The 21820-nt window shown below is 36.2% G+C and overlaps 2 protein-coding genes and 1 pseudogene across 4 annotated transcripts; 2 read left to right on the forward strand and 1 right to left on the reverse strand.

The window, feature by feature from the left end:
• Positions 1 to 95: 95 nt before the first annotated feature.
• LOC306879369 (alpha-1B-glycoprotein) lies at positions 96 to 6216 on the reverse strand. The gene is made up of 10 exons (XM_079432237.1): positions 5770 to 6216; positions 5155 to 5427; positions 4109 to 4447; positions 2228 to 2509; positions 2102 to 2131; positions 1899 to 1994; positions 1660 to 1690; positions 755 to 804; positions 579 to 613; positions 96 to 321 (listed from the first exon to the last, which is right to left on the reverse strand). Exons 1-10 carry the CDS (start codon positions 5825 to 5827, stop codon positions 229 to 231), a joined length of 1287 nt encoding a protein of 428 aa, XP_079288363.1. The 5' UTR covers positions 5828 to 6216; the 3' UTR covers positions 96 to 228.
• Positions 6217 to 9582: 3366 nt separating this feature from the next.
• klf1 (Kruppel like factor 1 (erythroid)) lies at positions 9583 to 19968 on the forward strand. 2 transcript variants are annotated; one of them, XR_013785006.1, is made up of 5 exons: positions 9583 to 9887; positions 10186 to 11035; positions 11838 to 12061; positions 17757 to 17838; positions 18270 to 19968. XR_013785006.1 is itself a non-coding variant. In XM_079432240.1 (4 exons), exons 1-3 carry the CDS (start codon positions 9822 to 9824, stop codon positions 12011 to 12013), a joined length of 1092 nt encoding a protein of 363 aa, XP_079288366.1. In that variant the 5' UTR covers positions 9583 to 9821; the 3' UTR covers positions 12014 to 12061; positions 14698 to 15307. The 2 variants fall into 2 exon arrangements, 1 of the variants encoding a protein (XP_079288366.1); XM_079432240.1 differs by lacking the exons at positions 17757 to 17838; positions 18270 to 19968 and adding an exon at positions 14698 to 15307.
• LOC306879209 lies at positions 17589 to 19608 on the forward strand (annotated as a pseudogene). Its single transcript has 3 exons — positions 17589 to 17607; positions 17783 to 17838; positions 18755 to 19608. The product of its transcript is annotated as an uncharacterized misc_RNA (transcript).
• Positions 19969 to 21820: the final 1852 nt, after the last annotated feature.

The raw sequence follows: 21820 nt of genomic DNA on the forward strand, positions 1-21820 counted from the left end.
GCTTTACAGAAATGTCAATCTCACATTATATCTGGATGTCCAGAGCCCCCTGCTGACAGAAAAATTCATATCTCAGTAAAAAATGCCATGAACTACAGAAACTACAGTAGATCGTTTAATCATATATTACAAATATACAAAATGCTTCCGCTTTTAAAGAAACATTACAGTTATACAGAATATGTCAAACACAAAATATAGCCCAAAATATACAGTAGCATAGATAGATCAGTAAAGTGATGGATTCTTAAAGGTTGCCATGGGATAGTCGTAAATTGGCTCTGAAAATGAGGGTCTTCTTCTAAGTGTTTGTCCACTGTCCTGTATATTGTAAACATACATATATTAAAAACATGCAAGAGATGTTATAAGTCTGTTTCTCACAGCAGACATAATGCAACAGGAGGATATTGGCAAACACGGCATGATGTAAAAAGATATTCTTCCTCTCTCATTCTTGCCTACACAAATCAGTATGCTGGTAACCTTAGTACTTGGAGTGAGATACGAGATACTGCTGTAGTGGGGCCGTTTGAAAAGGGAATCACAAGAGAAGGTTTGAAATGGGGCATCATTACCTCAGATTCAATGTCAACACGCTTCAGAGTAAGGTCTGATGAAAAAATAAATCAGTGAGAGAAAATCAATAAACTTGAACACAAAATCAGATATCTGATGTATAAGATGTAATGATGGGAGATAAAGCGATTGGATGATGAGCACCCAGGTGAATTAGATTGTCACAGTGACTTACCAACAATATGATCTCTGGAGTGAACATGTTGCCAGAATTTTTCTTGATCTCTGTGGAAAGAGTTTTATTATATATATATATATATATAATTATTTTTATTTTTTTTTACAATATTCACATCACTCATATTAGCAGTGTACCAAGATATTAAAATGATTTAAATAATTATATAAATTAACAATCATATAATCAGTGTCTTAAATACCTATATAAATATTTACTGGAATTATTTAAATAATTATAGAAATATATACTACTGTTCAAAATTTGAGGTCGATTAGATTATTTAATGTTTTTGAAAGAAGTCTCATATTTCAACAAGTCTGCATTTATTTACTTTTCAAAATAGTAAAAACTGTAATATTGTGAAATATTATTTTAATTTAAATGAACTTTTCTGTTTTAATATAATTTAAAATGTAATTTATTGCTGTGATAGGTGCTTTCAGCACCCATTACTCCAGCCTTCAGTGTCACATGATCCTTCAGAAATCATTTTAATATTTAATACTTTTTTATCATTTAATATTTTAATTTAAATTGTGATGTTTATTTAATATTTTTGTGGTAACTGTGATACATTATTCAGGATGCTATGATGATGTACAAAAACAGTATTGAAATCTTTTCTAACATTATAAATATCCTTACTGTCACATTTGATCAATTTAATGCATCCTTGCTGAATAAAAGTATTGTCTTTTAAGAAAAAAATGTAACAGTAGTGTATACTTAAATTATTTAGATAATTTTTATTCCTGTTAACTCAAATAGCTCAATGATAGACAGGGAACAGATAGTGATGTAATAATGTATAATGAACTGCAAATGTCTGCCCTTCTCAATGAATAAATGTATGCAATTCTAATGAAATATCAGGTACGTTCTTCAGTATTGTGTCTTACCTTTGTCTGCTTCTCTCTGACATGTTTTTGACTGCAAATAAATTCAATTTATATTAATGAGGATTACATGCATGAATGAAAAACAAACAACGGGTGTTTTCACTTTGTTTTGTTCCGGTATTTAATTAAATGGATTGAGAAGATGATTACCACTGGGTATTATAGTTCATCAGAGACTAGACTTAACCAATGTAAACTTATGAGCAACTATAATAAGAGACTAGAAATCTAATACTCACGATGTCTGTGCACGGCAAAGCCCAAGATTGCCGCCACCATGAGGAACAGAACACCCGCAGACACAGAGCCAACAATCAGAGCCAGATCTGTGCTGCCTTTCCATAGACATGTATGAAGACAAAGGAGAGTGTTTTTAGATACTAAGTTGGGAATATTTGATTGCTGCATTACTGTGATAGCCATAGCAAGACATAAATGTTACCTGTAGAGGTCGGTGTGCATTCATGATATCCTAAACAAAAGGATGCAATAAATCAGATTTTAAAATCTTATTAATGTAACTTTATTTTGAGATATCGTATCACATTTAGTATAATACATACAGTACCTGTAATGCATGGGATAGTTACTGGTGAGCTCATTTTAGAGTATGCATTGGATTTGCCCAGTGACACGCTGTACTGACACTGATACTGTGCACCATGTTCATAATGGGTGTGTATGGGAAATCTAGCACTGTGTTGGGTCAGGGAAGCCTGATGGGCCGCCTCAGGTGACAGGACACCCACACGAAATAAATAGAAGAAGCCTTGTGGATATGAGGGTGACCCAACACACTCCAAGACTTCACCCTTGTGTTGGGACAAGGACAGAGTCGGGACTGGGAGCTCTGTGAGAGGAAACACAAACAGAAAGAGTAACATAAGAACATTTGCTTAAAAGTACAAATGTGCTGCTTACTGTCTACATAGGCAGATGCCTCAATAAAGGAATAGTTCACCCAAAAATTAACATTCTGTCAGTTCGGTTCTAGGAACTTGCCAGCATGGTGGTTCCTAGAGAACCACTTTTGCATTTTCCTGGTTGCATTCGCACCAGCAGCAGGAACTGTGAAGCCAACCGCGACGTCTTTTTTCGTGACATTTACAAACGTCAACAACAGGTAAATGTAGGACGGTGTGATCACAGCTGTTTTTGTTGCGAGACGTGGGTCATCTCCTATGACAACTTTCAGTGTTATCACCGAGGCTGAGAAAAGACCAAAACACTGCAGACAACATGTAAATGCTGTTGTTGCGCGTTTTCCATTTACGTGGAGTAAATATTTTTACATGGCTTTTTAAAAATGCTGGGTAGCCGGTGTTTCGGATATGTTTGGCCAATCAGCGTACACTTATGTCACAGATAGTTCCTATAGAACTGTTTTAGACCCTACTCTGAAGTAGGAGCTAATTTAGTTCCCCCAAAAGGAGTTCCTAGAGCTAAATACATTCCTAGTTCCTGAGGTGCGAACACACCAAAAAACGGGAACTTCTGGCAATAGTTCTAGGAACTATTAAAAGGTTCCTGCGGTGCGAAAAATGTCATTTTAGTATTGTCAGTTATGTTGTAAGAAGCATAGCTCATACAGAAGTCATTCAAGCAGCTTTCTGTTGATCAATGCGGCAAATTTCAGCTAAAATTTGTAGTGTGACCAACCTAAACCAGTCGTGAAATCTGTGCAGGGAAATCGTACGTAAAATCTAATGTAAAATTACACTCTTATGTAAATTCACGTTTTTTTTTTAATTGCAATGACTTGATATTGTTCACTAAAATTCACAGAACAAGCATGTTGCCAAGCTAACAACTACAAGCAATATAAATATAAATACATTTTTTAATTACTATTTTTAATCAATATTTTCAGTGTCAAATAAAATACCTAATCAAAATGTCTTTTCTTCTCTTTATCATCTATTTTGACATGAATTTGTTCATTAGCTGCATCTGAATTCACTATCCGAGTACGTGCTACATTTGATAGATCTTGAGTTATAAGTATGTTCTATCAGTATGCATTTGTGTAAACATGAAAACAATCCAGACATGATATGTACTCCATGTTGGAATTGTTATGATGACCTGACATATTACGATATTAGCAGGACAGTAGGTCATACAGATATTTTACACCTACTGTTTAACGAATACTATAGTGTTTGGTCATGAAGTAGGGAAGCTGGCCAAGGCTGAGCATCCTGCAGTCCATTTTGTGATTGCTTTATCAATGAAGGACATAATTCGGTATAATTATAGAATTATAATTATATAATACATCTATAATGTCCTAAAATTGGTTTTTGGAAACAATCATGTATTTGATCAATAGTAATAGTGATGAATGCCTTAGTTGTATAGAATCCAATATATTTTCAAAAAACATGCAGTACGGACATAAGATGTAATCAGAATAGCAAACACATCAGTCCGACAGCTGTCTCCTCACCTATCACAGTAATGTGTACCGGTTGACTGGCTGTGGAGTTCACTTGTTCCGTCTTTGATGATTTGAGTTGGTAGAGACAGACATACTCCCCACCATCCTCCCGTCCCATTATCTTCACACTGAAGCGAGCTTCATGGGACTGAGACACCAGCTGTGTTGGAGCAACCATGGAGCCTGGGGATCCTTTGGCTCTCCGGAGCAAGAGAAAGGCCTCAGGAGGCTGCTTCTGAGGGTCAGGTGGAGCCTGACAGTGGAATGACAGTGTGTCACCAGGAATAACATTCCCACTTGAGGGCTCGACCACCAGGTGAGGGGATGGAGGGGGACTGACTGAGACTACTGCAACAAGAAAGTCAGTTATGAGCATATAGTGTTTTGAGAATGTATGTGTGCAAAATCAAAGATAAGATACAGAAATGCTAACATACTACTTCAAATACAACACTAAAGATGTAAAGCACTGCTGGGTGGAGTAGTTTGGTTTAGTGGCTACGAACTTTCAACTGTAGAAAGAGCTGTTTCTTTAACCGTCACACCACTGTGACCTCAAAACCTCTCTCACTAGCAAAACTGCAAACTACCTAAACCGGTGCCTCAGCAAACAGAGATTCATGCAGTATCACTGACGTGAAGGATATATATATATATATATATATATATATATATATATATATATATATATATATATATATATATAAATATGTGTGTGTGCGCACGTGTTTATGTGGTTTATGAGGACACAAATTTGTATAATGACATGGGTATGACAGAGGTATTACAATATGAAGGTGGTTTATGAGGACACTGCCTATGTCCCCGTAATTCAAAAGGCTTAAAAAACATACTAAATGGTGTTTTTTTTGAAAATCTAAAAATGCACAAAGTCTCCTGTGAGGGCTAAGTTTAGGTGTAGGGTTGGTGTAGGGCAATAGCACACACAGTTTGTTCAGTATAAAAACCATTACGCCTATGGAGAGTCCCCATAAACCACAAAAACCAACATGTGTGTGTGTGTGTATACATAATATAACAAAAGAAACACTCACCTTTTGGCTCTGGCTTCATATAGAAACTGATCCTGCTGCTGTCATACTGACAGCAATACAGATTCTCTTTTTTTGTATCTTTTCCCCTAAGAATAAAGCGAGCCCCTTGCTGTTCGTTTGAATGCTCAACTTTATCTATCAGCTGCTGCATTTTGAAAAGTTTAAATACAAGTCCACCATAACCTTCTGGAGCCTGACACAACAACTCCACAGATGAGTCTCTGGTGACTGTCTGGGTCAGTGTAGGAGCCGGTGGAGCAGAGTATTCAGCAGCTGAAACATCAAGAAAAGTGAATATATAAGTCAAAGTTACAAATTAACTCAAGTGCTCAATTCATATCTGGCCAGTCTGATCAACCAGCTAGATTTGTTCCAAACCTGGGCCAGAATGGAATTTCATGCTTGTTTAAACAGGGTATTTTCAAGTTAAATATCTATTCAGTTGAATGTATCGAGATTCGTGGCCCAAAAACAACTTAATATTGAAATGAAACTCTAAAGACACATTTAAATATTGATTACACTGTTTTATATACAATAAAAAGAACATTGTGATTTAGATTATAGTGGGACAGATATTTTGATTATATAGAATAAATGTGAAGAAATACACACCACTAAAATGCTGCTGGAGGATGATCAAAGCTGTGAGGAAATACCCACAAGATGACATTCTTCCAGTGCTGAAGTCCAAATATTCCAGTTTCTTTACAGCTTATTAGAGCTTCAAAAGTCTTAGGTGTCAAATGTCTCCAATTGTCTTCATGACTTGTGGATTAAGTGGTTAAACAGATGCATAAAATCACCACTAACTGAACCTCCCTGCCCATTCACTTGCGCAAACTTCCTCATCCTCGCATTAAAAGCACCAACGAGCATGTTTCGTATGTTTAAGAAAACCACATCCTTCCATCACAGCAAAGAATAAAGGCAGAAAGACTCTCCCACGAGTATCACATGTGAGCTAATACTGCATATGACAATGACAGGAAATTAATGTATTCGTGTGCAAAACTCACACATCTGTGTGTCTTCTCCTTCCAAACAACCTTCAATTTGTCCACTGATTTTTCTGAGTGTGTACCCCCCACCCCACCTCATCCCATCCCATCCCATCCCATCCCATCCTTCCCAATTGTTACGGGGTTGACGAGACGTGAGACGTGCGGATCCATTTGCAAGGCTTTATTAGCAAACATGGTCGTAATACAGGCAGGGTCAATGGGAGCAAACTGGTATGGCATAGGTAAGACACAAGAGCAATCCTAGAGCAAGCGTGGGTCGACGATCGGCAAACAGTATCCAAACAGGGCAAGGCAGAGAGAATAATCCAGAAACACGGGCAAGAATCAAAACACAGGAAATCAAACAAGATCAACAGGAACGCTTTGTAAGGTAGCTGGGCTAAACAATACTCGGCAGAGAGCAAGAGAATGTCCCAAGCTTATGTAGTGTGTGATTGGGTGCTGGTGATTGTGAGATGGTTCTCAGGTGCAAGCGTGATCAGTGTGAACAGCTGTGTCGTCAGTGCAATGTATGATGGGAAATGAAGTCCAATGTGCTGTGTACTGTGAAAGTCCATGTGGTAAGCGGGTGACCTATGGTGGTGAACAAATGGAAGTTGCACGGACCAGATTCGTGACACCAATATCCAGACTAATGGTTTATTGTTCCTCTCAACCCTGTGGTTAGGAACTGTATTTTAAATCTAACATCATGTTTACTGCAGCTGGGAGGAACTGTGGTCATTTGATTGTTTTGTCAGTGTCACACGGACAGGAAAACAAATATTGCCATTTCTGTTTCTTGTGTATCGTCCCCATTTTTTCATAATCATTGCGCACTTTCAAATTATTGGATTGATTCTCTTAACAGATCCCTATAATGTGAAACCACCTAAAAAATTGCCTTTGACCCAAAGCCTAAGTATAATGAACCTAAAAACCATCATAAAGTAATACCTGTAAATTTGTCACTTTTAGCCTTCCATATAAAACTTTCATAGCCAACAAGCACCTTTATCTTTTATCATATAACCATCAGAATGTCTTTGCCACAGTAGCATGGCAATGATCTGATCACTCTATATAAAACATAACCCAGAGACATTTAAAAATTGTATTTTTTCCCCTTGTGGTTAAATGACACAACATCCCCCATTTTCTGTTTGCTATATAAATACATACTGCCTACATTACAAGCGATATCCTGAAACAATTTTAGGGGACTTATATATAATCAAAATGCTGTGGAAAGTTTCTAAAATATTCAGCAGTATATAAAATAAAATCAGTTAAGTACCAGTTTGGACACATCCACATATTCTTTGTTATTTCTATAATCCTCATTTTAAATTTAGAAGGAATGATAGGGATATTGTTGTGACCAAAAAATGTTAAACAAATCAAAACTCTCTTATATTTTAGCTTCTGCAAAGTAGTCACTCTTGCATAGATCACAGCAGTGCAAACACTAGGCATTCTCTCAACTTAATGCGATATCACCTTTAAAGAATACATGGAGTAATGAATTAGGCTAAAAAGTAACTTCAGGAAATTTGTATAGCTTTTGTTTGTGTTCTGTCTGCTTCTTTCACAACCACTGTGCTCCAGATCAGCTTGCAGACTCAAGTTGCAGGAATAATCAGGCTCATAACAGACTCTCGCTGCTTGCTTAACTGATCGTTTAGCAATGATATTTTTGGAGTTCGTTCACGGTTTGTGTCCCAGTGACTGACCCTCCACGAATGTCAAGAATTACCTACCTAAAAATTATTCTCTAGATTTATATAGATGTGTATTCATGTTTAGTAGAAACATGAAATCTCTTATTCTCACAATTTATTTGATAAAAACTACAGTAAAAACAGTAATATTGTGAAATATTATTACGTTTAAAGTACCAGCATTATTCCTTTAGTGGCACAGCTAGTCTTCAGTGTCACATGCTCCTTCAGAAATCATTGCTCAAGAAACATTTCTTATTATTATTAATGTTGAAAATAGTTGTGCTGCTTTTTTGTAACATAATTATCTTTACTGCCACACTTTTGATCAATCTGTGTCCTTAATTAATAAATATTTAATATTAATTAAAATATACCCAAACTTCTGTAGTGTAGTTTATTGTGGTAGTGTATGTAAATAAAGATTCATATACAATACATAGAATAAGAATATACAAAAAGAGTACACAGAAATAAAAATAAGAAAAAACATTTTAGTATATAATGCAAGACAAAATAAGAATGTAAATAAAATTTTGCCTACAGAAATGAACAGTAAACAGTCATAGAAAAATAAGTCAGCTGTATTTAATCATAATGACTAATGGCTGACTTGCCATTTTAACCCCGTTTTCAGATGCAACCATCAAGTTTCAAATGAATTTCAAGAGATTCTGACATTGCAGATCTGCTTGTGTTTATTTAGCTACTTCGTTTGAGTGACCTTACCCTGTCTGATTGTGTATTTTGTTCTCACGGGCTCCTATGTAAAAATGCATAGGAAAATGATGTGTTCTCATTCAAATGAGTCAATGCAGTGGCTTTCAACAAAGGCAGATCAGCAGCGAGGTTTGACGGTGTAAATATGTGTATGTGCTGTTATCTGTGAAGTAAGAGGCTTCAGAGGGACCCATTATCTCATACAGGACAGGAGGCCTCTCATCGGCCTTACCACACTGATAACTGCTCTCCAGAACATAATCACCTACTGAACACCAACCTTCTGAGAATCGCACACTCACACAGACACTGAAGTGAGTTTGTGTGTTTCGCAGGAGATGTATGGCATGAATTTAGAGTGTAAATGTAGACACTGTAGCTCACTTAACAGCCTTGATACTGTTTGCAAATAATGTTCAACACATCTTAGCTTTCTATATCAGAACATATAATAATTTATAGTACTTTATACATTAAAAACATGAATTATATTTCAATAACATATTCATTTAAATTTAATTTCAACATCATTTAACTATTTTATTTTTTAAATATTATATTAAATAAATGTAAGTTTATGTTGACCATTATTGGCTGATTAATCTACTGCATGTATACTTTATTATTAACAACTGCATTTATTTTTTAACAAATCATTTAATTATAGAATTAATATATTATTAACTAATTTCTCTCATTTTAGTTTTAAAATGCCCTCATAAACAAATATCAGAGTGAACAGTCATATGAAGAATGTTTCCCCCCCCCCCCTCCCCTCTCCAAACGGCTCAGTAGAATTAAAATAGGTGATATGATAAATAAAGTGTTTTGATACCAGAATTTCATTTAGTGTGTTTATCCACATTGCTTCATTCTTTAACTTGCTGAATTGCAATGACTCCAAAGCACTTTCAAATTTTTGGACTCAAATTAAAACTCCACCCACAATCACAACTGTCAGGGGTCTTAAACGTAAGTTTATCACTGATAGAGTGGGAGAAAGAGAGGGGGGAAGAAAGAGAGGGAAAGGGTTACTTGCATTAATGCCACTGTGAACTTTCTTTGTAAATATCTTTAACACTAATTTCTGGGTTCCTGCCCTTTGCCTATTGCACATGTAAGACTCTTTTTGGACAAATACAAAATAAGACGCATTTATTTGCCTCTTTTGGGGGCATTAGAAAGTTATTTCGATACTAAATGCTAAAAGGGCACCAAACGGATGGCTGTGACTAAAGCCGTACTGCCTTCGTTTTCAAACTTCTGCAACGCCTCCGAAAACATGAAGGTATGTTTGTTTCAGATATTTTATCTCACCAAACTTGGTTTATTTACTTTTTTTTTTACAGTAATTACAACTGTAAATTTTCATTTTGATCGTGACTTTAATCTAATATCATCTTCCATTATGACAACTGACTAGTTACATAACAAACATGATTGTCATTTCTCCAAGAAATCCCCTAAAAGAAAAAAAACTGAAGGGAGATGTTGTGGTTTCGAAACTAACATATTCAATTGCAAAATTCAAAATGGTTAATCAAGAAAAGTCAACATAAGTTTGAAAATATTTGATGATTCCAAAGGCTTGGGAGTTTGAAAAAGGCTTCTTGGATCTGGATTCCAAGGATCTACACCAAAGCACCGGCAGCTATAAACCTTCTCAGTTTCTGTCAGAAGTAAACCATGATGACAGTGAGGTATGCTGGGATATGGAGTTCCTGCTGTCTGACTGGGGCGGCGCATCACCTGAACGGTCCAGCTCTCAAAACTACACTTCCCAGCGGCCGTCGATGCAGGACCAGGTTCACAGTCCTGATCTTTACCAGGTCCAGGAGTCAAGATCACACAGACACCACGTGTCCATTACAAGTTCTCTGGCCGAGCTGCTCCCTCATGAAGCAACTTTAAGTTCCTCATTGCCTGACCTTTTTAATGGAGGATATTTGGAGCAGCAGCAAGTGGCAAAATCATTCTCACAACCAGAAAACCCCCATCAGTTCAGTAGTTTCCCTACTGTTAATGACATCAACAGAGAAAATGAGAGAAACAGCATGGGGAAGATGAAGTCGTGGGATTTTGGACACTATCCTCAGCCTGCACCTTTGATACCCTTCCCTTCCCAGACATCTGGGATCGCTATGGACACACTGGTGTTTCCTCCACACCATCACTATAGCTTCATCCAAAACTACTCGCAGCCCAGACTCTACCAACCGCAAGTGAACTACGTGCACAGGCAGCCGGCCAGCCACTATCCATCCACACAGAGCATGGTGCCTGACTCCACAGTGCCCCCTGCAGGTCTGGAGGGGAAGCGCATGAGGAGGGGGATGTTGAAGAGGAAAGCCACGGTTCACAGTTGTGAATACCCAGGCTGCCATAAGACTTACACAAAGAGCTCTCATCTCAAAGCACACCTCCGAACACACACAGGTAATCTGAAAACACACTTTTAATTTTATGTCCATGTTTAGAGAGAATATTATAGAATGGCATGTTTTTAACAGCAAATCTGCAACAACAAATCCTATAAAAATTAATTTCAGTAGAAAATAGTCTTGCTATAAATATTATATTGTATTTATTTCTATGATAGTATTGGGTTTGTTACGTGCTTTTTGTCATTTTTATTATTTTTCATATTTCTATTTTGCTTTAATTTACTGTTATTTCCATTTCCGTTTAGTAATTTTAGTACTTCAGTTAGTTGCCAAGGCAATATTTCTAATATTATACGTTTTTCATCTAATTTTTTTATTTTAGCTTTATTATTTATTTTAGCTTTATCAGTTAACTAAATAATGTTTAATAGTTTTAGTTTAATTAACAATAACAACACTGCAAGAGGTTTGTCTCTTCATTGGCTTCCGTTTAGATACTTACAAACACTGGAGTGTGACATCATATCCTGTTGCTATTTACTGCTTCATTGTGGTGTACAAATTTCATATGCACAAAGCCATGTTTGAATGCATATTTAGAAAGAAAGAGACCATTTGACTCACTTGTAAACCATCTAATCACAGTTCATTTTGTATTTATAAGCCTTTTAGGGGCAGAGTTTTCAAAGCAGATTATTCTACAACAGACCATTAGGTAAAAAATACTGAAAAGTGGAAAACGTTGCGATCATCATTTTTAGAAATCAGAAAAAAAAACAAAATATACAGAATGTGCAGAGGCTGAGACTATGCACCCCCATGTCTTTACCTTCTTGTACTTCTGTTGTCCTCAGGTGAAAAGCCGTACCACTGCACGTGGGAAGGTTGCGGGTGGAAGTTCGCCCGTTCGGATGAGCTGACGAGACACTTCCGAAAGCATACAGGACAGAAGCCATATGAGTGTATGCTCTGCCACAGAGCCTTCAGCCGTTCTGACCACCTGGCGTTACACATGAAGAGACATGTGTGAGGCCAAACACAAACAAAACATGAAAAGCAAATGCGTCCACACATTGAGGTTAGTCCATGAGGGCATTTTAGAGGTTTAGAGAGGACCTGTGTTCAGCAGGTGAGGTGCTGGACATTGTTTATCCATAAAGCACTATTACATAAGCATAGACAACTGACATGTACATACTATACATTAAATGATAAAGGGGATGAGTTGGTGATTTAAAATAAATAAATAAATAAATAAATTCATAATCAAAAGTAGGTTTCAAAAGCTCCAAATTTGCATTTACTTACAGTAAAAACATAAGACTTATTTCCGATCTGGACCCTTTAACTAAACTGTATGATTTAGGAAACGGTAAAGAATAAATTGAAATCCACCCATCAAAAATGGATTACTGTGAAAAATAAAAAACAAAGAGAAAACACGGGAAAGAAAAGTAGTTAACTGGCAGGGCAGTGTGACATGCTCTCATTGCTGTAATGTAAGGAAATTCCTGATGGATATGAATTGGAATTAGCTCATGTACATAAAGATGCAGACATATATGTAGCTTAAAGTGTGTGTTTTTTTGTTTTTAACAGAAAATGAAAAAAATAAAATAAATAAATATGTTGACAGAAAATATGTTGCTGTTCAGGTCAGCGGTGAGCATTGTATTATTTTATATAATTTGATCTGATTTCCTATTTATTGTCTATAGTCCTTATTGTGTGGGAGTTCTTTGGCATTTTAAATGTTACCAAAAGTCATAAGTCTTCATGTGTAATGGTAATAATGCTATTTATATAAAAGGACACCATCAAGAGAAAAATAAATATATTTTGCCTTTCATGCTAATGTTTTTTGAAGCATTTATTGTTTCACTGAATATTATGATCATCTATTTATGTGATCTTAATCGCTAATAAGGCAGCTGCAATTCTACACTTTCTGTAAGTCTTATTTCCAACCAATAGATGGCAAACTAACGCACAACACAGTGTGTGTGCATCTACTGCTCCAGTGCACTGGACAAATGTGAATAGAGTTGTTCTTTTATTATTATCATTATTTATTTTGGGCCCCTGGAGAAATGCGTTGATGTATTAACACATTCAAATTATATATAAATGCTAAAGCAAAAGGGAAGAAAGCTGACAAGACACCCTCAAAAAGACTTATTGGCCACAGTAAGGCCATACCGGTTTATGGTGTTAAACCTGTTTGGGGGGATATGTTTGGATCACACATGCGGTCGCTGTAAGGGGGCATCCGAGGACACAATGCATTGTGGGTCTGGTTATTACACTTGTTTCAGAGGCACAGAAAACTGTTGCCACATACCAATTTAGCATAGCTAACTTTCCCTTCCAGAACACATATTGCATAAATAAATATGGATAAAATGATAAGAGAAGTCTTGTTAATGAAAATGTTTTTAATTAACTTAATATACTTTGGGGTCAAATTAATTTCCAGAAGTTTGCTGAATCTCATCACACCTTCTTTTCAAGACATTTAAAGGGGTCATATGATTTTGCTAAAAAGAACATTATTTTGTTTATTTGGTGTAATGCAATGTGTTTACGCGGTTCGAGGTTCAAAAAACACATTATTTTCCACATACTGTACATTATAGTTGCTGCTCTATGCTCCGCCTTTCTGAAACGTGTCGATTTTTACAAAGCTCATTGATCTGAGAAGCGAGGTGTGCTGATTGGCCAGCTATCCAGTGCGTTTTGATTGGCCAAATACATCAAGCGTGTAACGGAAATGTTACGCCCTTTACCGTATTGTGATGCTGTGTCCCGGCACGACGAGACAAAAACAATAAAACCCATTATAAACGAGGCATTTATTGCATTCAGTGAGCACATAATTACTGATTATAATAACTCATATGGTCTTTTTATGCGTTGCACCGCGCCGCCTAAACATAACACCATTAACACCATGTCTGCATTTGTGATCGTAGAAACGCCAAACAAGCGCTACACAGCTCAAAACTTGCGTTTGAATAGTCAGAAACAAACTTTTTAAATATCGAAACATACTTACAGGCTATGAGTCAGAAGCACCAGACTGTCCTTGCGACGTTGGAATTGTCCCACTTTATAGTGTTCACATCACAGCCATTCATAGTGTTCACATTGTACGCTTCTCTTCCAGTTTCAGGAAATAGTCATTTCTGTAAAATGCGCTGCACACACTCGAATATTTGCTTTGTACTGTTCTGAAACAGTGTTGTAAATATAACTTAATTCATTTGTTTTTAATTAATTAATTTCTAGTCATGTACTCATTTGGAAGCCCAAACAAAGTAGTTTCTCTTTCACAACGAAACAGCGTCTCCACGACATGGCGCTGGCGGCAACAACAATACTACAGCGAGAATAAAAGTTGCGCCTTCTTTCACTGCTTATTCGTTTGGGCGGTGTTATGCAAATCTTCCCACACCGTGACGTAGACATGTGGGGGCGTGTCTGAATGAGCCGTTTTAGGAGGGCGTGGCAGTCTTAACTTTTATAAAGAATATCTCTGTGGGTTTGAGACTTTAATCTTTGCAACTTTACAGATCTTATATATGCACAAACAGCTTGTAACAGTCCAAAGACAAAGAAAAACATGAAATTGCATCATATGACCCCTTTAAACATATTCTCAATTAACTCATACAGTCATGTTTGGCATAATATTGGCTTGTTTTGCAACCACAGAACCTGAGCACCTTGCAGTCATTGAGTTGCTCTGCATACCAAGGTATTCTATTCAATGATCTCAAGCACACCAGCAAATCTACAACAGAATGGCTGAAAAGGAAAACAATCAAGGTGTTGCAATGGCCCAGTCAAAGTCCAGACCTGAATGCTGAAATGCTTATGAGAGCTGTGCTGCCCGCAAACCTCAATGAACCGAAGCCTTGTTGTAAAGAAGAGTGGGTCAAAATTCTTCCACAATGATGTGAGAGACTGATTAATCATACAGAAAACAATTACTTTAAGTTATTGCTGCTACTTTATTGTTACTTTAAGTTAACGTGGCTCTACAAGCTTCGTTTTTCACACATGGCTTCTCCATTTTGGCTTTATTTTTGTTAAATAAATAATGAAAAAATGTAATATGTTATGTGGTGTTGTTCATCCGAGGTTGTATTTTCCTAATTTTAAGACCTACTAAGGACCAGATGATTATATTATGTCTAATATATGTAAAACCATAGAATTCAAAGAGGGTGTACTTTCTTTTTCTCATGACTGTATGTCTACAGTATGTTATCAATTAGTATGTTCTGATGTTATTCCAGGGAAATATTAACCACTAAAAGTTAAAAAATTAGAAAAAAATGAAAACATCTCGTCCTCAGCTCTGTGTCACACAGCACATCAATTTAGATATAAACAATATGGAGGCACATTGCTGTGCCTTATAAGATAATTGTGAATAAAATTATGTTAAACAAGGATCCGCAACACACAGTGACAGACTGGGAGAAAGATGGAGGCAGGAAGAATAAGGTTGCTCTCAAGAGCTCACCGAATGCAACACATCACCACTTAAGCTAGTTCACCAAAACATTTTGTCATCATTTATTCACCACCATGTCATTCCAGTCTCGCATTATTGTACCTTTCTTTGAAATCAAACAGATCTATCAGCAATGAGCATGAGTTCTTGGCATACTGGTTAATTAACTTGCATGCATGGCTCTTACTTAGAAAAAAGTAATTCTACAGTGTTACCAAGACATGGAAGAAGAGTGAGATCATGAAAGCATTCGGTTTAAAAGAGAGCAGCCAATTTTGAGTTTCCAGTTTGTGTTTGATTTCTGAATGCATGGACTGATTTCAAATTAATGATTACATTGACCTGTATACACACACACACAAACTTTCTACAGTACATTTAATTCATATCAGATATGGAAAAAATATGCCTAATTATTAGGAACTCTGTTATAAATTGAAAATAGATGAACACGTCTACATAAATGTGACTTCTCATAAAAAGACAAACGTCGTCTCATGTAAGTCTCATCACGAACAATTTACTTATTTTTTAAAAAGCAAACAAATATTAATGCAAAATCCCCTCTTTATTTAAAATCTCCTTCTTTAGTCTTATTTTGCTGCATATCATGCGCAATTTCATAAATCAGCCAGAAATGTAATGCTCAGATTATATGAAATAATTTTCAATATTAACAGTAAATTGAGCCACATATTATACTTTGGAGATTAGAGGATACTAGTGGCTCCTCTTGCATTTAATATCTCTTTTGCATTTGCTGTCTATGATTAAAAGCATTGGTGCAGATTGACCAGACTAAACACTGAGCTTCAAAACAACAATTTGCACCATTCACTGAAAACCAGACAGAGATAGAGAGAGGGAGATGTGTAAGTGTTGACATCGCTCTGTCCTCAACTCACCCTGTGATATCTGTTCAAGAGCTCTGTGTGTGTGTATGTGTGTGTGTGTGCATGTTTATGTGCTTTATGAGGACCCAAATTTGTATAGTGACATGGGTATGACAGAGGTATTACAATATGAAGGTGGTTTATGAGGACACTGCCTATGTCCCCGTAATTCAAAAGGCTTAAAAAACATACTAAATGGTGTTTTTTTGAAAATCTAAAAATGCACAAAGTCTCCTGTGAGGGCTAAGTTTAGGTGTAGGGTTGGTGTAGGGCAATAGCACACACAGTTTGTTCAGTATAAAAACCATTACGCCTATGGAGAGTCCCCATAAACCACAAAAACCAACATGTGTGTGTGTGTGTGTGTGTAGGCTCAATGACTCAGACTCAAGCAACTGCCTTAATGTACTTAATCTAACAAAGACGTCACAAGCCATAACAAAGCATGTGTTCGTCCTCATTATGCAGAACTGCAGTAATAAAATACTACTATATACTATATATGTACAGTACTTGTCAAAAGTTTGGAAAAAATATGATTTGTCAATGTTTTTAAGTGTCTTATGCTTACCAAGGCTGCATTTATGAGCTCAAAAATACAGTACAAACACTAATATTGTGAAATAGTAATACGATTTAAAATAACTGTTGTCTACTGTAATATATTTCAAAATGTAATTAATTTCTGTGACGAAAAGCTGAATTTTCAGTCTTCAGTGTCACATAATCCTTCAGAAATCATTTTAATATGCCAATTTGCTGTGCAAGAACCATTTATTCTTCTTCTTATCTATGTTGAAACAGTTGTGCTGCTTAATGTTTATGCAGAAACCATGATACACTACAATTCAAATGTTTGGTGTGTGTGTGTGATTTAATAGAAATTAATAAAAAAAATTTAGCTTTGCATTACAGGAAAAAAAAAATATTGAAAACATTCAAATGTACTGTGTATCTGTCCTTTCTAGATTAGAATGATTTTTCAAATTTATTAGCAATTCAACCTTTTGCAGGTCAAGGGCCCGTGGTGGACAGAGATGTCCTGTTACATAATGTCATAAATAATTTATGAAATTAAAGCCTGGCCAATACTGTGCAGAAAGGATGGCCGGTAAGGAGCTCTGCAGGATTACACATCAGATAAATGTGCAAAGCTGCTCCTAAACTTAAAGTCCCTTTCTCCATTCAGCATGGCTATCACAAGTGCAGGTACATTTGATTAAAACAAAACAGACTCTGACATAAAAAAAAAAAAAAGTGTTGTATTACTGTGGGTGAAATCTATAAAAACAATTAAGTCATGAATGCAGTTTAAGCTTTTTCCAGATATTCCAGCACATATATTTAATATTTTGCAGATCTGTGACTGGCTAGATCAATTCAGAATTCACGATCAGCTACAAGATTTTAGTTAAAGGAATCTTCCAGGGTCAGTACGAGGTAAGTTGTACTGTTGTGGCGCGTGTGTGTGTGGTGGTGGTGGTGGTGGGGGGGGGGGGTTAAGAAAATTAATTGAAAATATATATATTTTTTTTGTGGTAATCAACATTATGCCACAAATCCTGTCAATTGAGCAGAATTTTATTGAACCCAGAATATTCTTTTAATCAACTGCTTCTGTTATTGCCAAATATATCAACGTGACCATAAATAAATGTAGAGTAAGATTGTTAGGCTACATATTACGTCAAATATTTAACCACAACAGCAATAAAGTGCATTATTTACAAGTTTATTTACAATTCTGGACTAGCCTACTGTAATCAAAACACTGCCACCATTTGAACATTCATAAATTGCTGCCTTTAACACTGTTGGTAAGATTTTTCGAAACAGAGATCTTTACTGTAGCCTATTTATGTTTAATCCAGCATTGTTGTGCATTTTACGTGCTCTGACCTCGCGACCCGAGCTGAACCTGGAACAGGGATATGAAGACAGACCCCTGCCTGACTCTGAGCCTGAGCTCGCTACGAGGAGGAAGAGCACGCCAGCGTTTCATTCAGTGATTATATCGCGGCATCTCCTTACATATTCTAATATGGCTTTCTGTTTTTAAGTTATGCTTAAATGTTCTAATTTCTAAAGTTACTGTCTTTATAATTTGGCTTCACGTGTATTACAATATACCTTTATTTCTAAAATTGCTTCATAGTTACATAATATGCGAGCCTACATAAACCCCTTCATTTAGTTTCTGCTTCAACCACTAGGGGGATTTAAAGAGCTTCAAGACGACAACAAAGAGATTTTTGAGTGACAACATTTTAGAAGGCCTGTGAGTTTGTCTTGTGATTTTAAACATACAATAAACCCCAGACTCAAAGCATGAAGGATCAAAGTGTCACGCTGGCAGAACAGAGAAAAAACTGATGCAATCAGTCAGGATGGAACTATGTCCTTCACAGAAGAAACAGTGTCCATATTAAGTGTCCAGAGGTATGCTAGCCCGCTCTTTTCTTATCCATCCCAGAGGTCTGAAAGACCAAGAAAGCTCTGAGACTGACAGCCGTATCACTCTGCGTCGCAAAGGTGAGTGTATCCCTGCCGAGAAAAAAAAGACGAAGGTTATTGGGACAAGCGCAAAAAGAACAAGGTGGTAGAAAGCAAAGTTCTGGCTCTTCTTGAAGACAACGCACATCTGAAAGCTGAGCTACTAGCACTTAAGTTCAAATTCGGTTTGATCCCACAGATTCACCAGCACAGATCTGCTCCTTTGGTCCTCATAACCAAACATCTCCAGCAATACCCTACAACTGTCCCAGTACAAACGTACAACCTACTTTTGTTCACGCATTATCAATCCCACAGCATGGTGGTCCAGATGGGGCTCAAAACTAGGGGTTCGTCATGCCTGGAGGGTCAAGCTTTGGGAGCCCAGAGCTTTCAGATGATGCTGGAGGAGAACATATCCGAAAATTCCCTGGTGAACAACTAAGCGGTATTACAGCAGTGGATATAAATTCATTAGGATGCCAAGCGAACAATATAAAAGGTCTTCCTCATAAACTGCGTTTCAAGACTTCAAGACAGGAATTGAAGGTGCTGATGCTGAAGTCCTTCTTCCAGTGGAGAATACTTCACGGTCTCAGTCTACAGAGGCTTTATGGAGGCCACAAACAGCTTGTTCAACAGCACTTCAGAATAACCCTTCAGTTCACAGGCATAGAGAAAATCACAGTGCTATTAGATTCCAGATCAGCGCTTTGACTGAAGAAGTGGCCCAGCTCAAAAAACTGTTGTCTCAACATCAGCTCTCTAAAATGAACTGAAATCATCTGTCCACCTGTCTTCTGACCTATCCAAAGAAAGAAACCCTTTTTCTGATTGTAACAGACAAATCTAAGAAGCCAGCTGGTTGTTCACTGGAACAGCTGGCAATTTAAGTGATTTTTAATTTATGTGAATGTTTCTGTCTGCTGCACTATAATGTTCACTGCATGCTGGATGAAATGAAAAATGTTGTGAAAAGCACTGCTGTCTTCTGTCTCTATACTGTTGTCGCGTATGGTGCTTTAAGTTAAGCAAACCTGAACCTTCACAAATGACAATTAAATACTTTTCTTATTCAGTGCCTGTTATTTTTTCATTAAGTCTCTGTTTGGGCTTTTACTTGGGGAGAGAACGCTTGGTTTTGCCAGTTTGTTTAAATACACTAGGGGTTCAAAGTATTTTTCTTTTCTTTGTTTTACATTAATTTTACACATCTGGTACAAATATGTGCTCTTGTTTCATGAATAAGTGTGTTTTTTTTTTTTTACCTGGAAAGAAGAGAAGTAAAATGATACAACTCTCATTTAAACCACAGGTTTGTTATTAAAAGATGTGAGATAAAAAGCCTCTGGTGAAAGAAGTACAACATGCAAAAGTCCACAATGACACACGAAAGGATTTTTATGATAATATTTCATTTCTTTACAAACCCACATTCTTTAGGTCTATCTGCTTCCATGTTTATAATCTATAAGATTAAACTGATAATGAATTGTATATTTTAAAGCACTGCATATAGTTGTGCTCAGAAATGAAATATCCAGAATCTATGGTTATTTCAAAATTAAGGACAAAGATAAATCATAACCAATGTGTTTTTTATTATTTAGTCAGCCTAAAGCTAATTTTAACACATATTTAATACCGTACCATTAAAAATTTGAGGTCTGTAAGATTTTTTTAAGATTCTGTAAGAAATTAATATTTTTAATTTTATTCAAAAACACATTAAACTGATCAAACATGACAGTGAAGACATTTCTATTTCAAATGAATTGTTCTTTTGAGCTTTCTATTCATCAAAAATTTCCTCAAAAATATTCAGTATCACAACTGTCTCTTGAGCAGCAAATCAGCATATTAGAATGATTTCTGAAGGATTATGTGACATAATCATTATGTGATATGTTACATTTTTTAAATATATTCAGATAGAAAACAGTTGTTTTAAATGCTAATAATATTTACTGGTTTTATGAAGATTTCAGATTACTATTACGTAAAAATATGTTCGCTGGTCACAGAAAATACTATTTTTATTTTTTTAACTAATCATCTTTCAGAACTGAACACAAGTTAAATATACCATATTTATTTGTTATTTAAAAAATTGAATTCTAGTGAACAAACACATGACCCGCATATACTCTGTAGCTGACTGATCACAAGCAGCTCTTTGCAGGGCAACAGTATATTTGGCTCCCAGAGTGGCTGATTACAGCAACAACTTCAATGGCAGCGTCAGCACCTAAACGGCTATTTAAAGATGTGAGAGTGAACGTCATTGATTCCCTATAGTAAGGTGTGAATTTAACATACAAAGCTAAAAGAAACATTTGCTTTTAGCAGGGAATGGTGTTCTTGTACCAAGGAGTGAGTAGTAGAGCAGAAAGAAGCGACAATTTGTGAATTAATTTCGTCTAGAGATTCCCACAGTCTCACTGTCTGCGAGACAGTTTATCGCAGCTACATGTTCAATGTCAACATCAGCACTTCTGTTGCTATTTTCAAATAGAGTCAAAGTTATTGATTCACGAATGCATTTATGCTGAACGTTAAACATGCAAGCAATGCAAAAAGACACAGGCAAGCAGCAGTGGATCAAACAAAAGGTTTACAGCTCAACTGCCTAAATGCTGCTCTGTGTTCTGTATTTTAAAATCATAGCTTTCGAGCAGATGTTTGCAGGTCGATTGAACTGATCTGTGCTTGGTTTATATGTTTGTGTAGTAACACACTTGTTGGGGCAAAAAGTCAATCTGAAAAGTGTGAAACGCAAATAATTAATAATAATTAATAATAAAAAATGAAAATTGTTATTGTTGTCTACAAATGATTATTATAAATATTATTATAATAATATATAAATTATAATATTATAAATATTATTATCATTAACATTTAAAGGATTAGTTCACCTAAAAAACAT

Source organism: Barbus barbus (assembly GCF_936440315.1).
Source record: "Barbus barbus genome assembly, chromosome: 13".
Taxonomy (NCBI): Eukaryota; Metazoa; Chordata; class Actinopteri; order Cypriniformes; family Cyprinidae; genus Barbus; species Barbus barbus.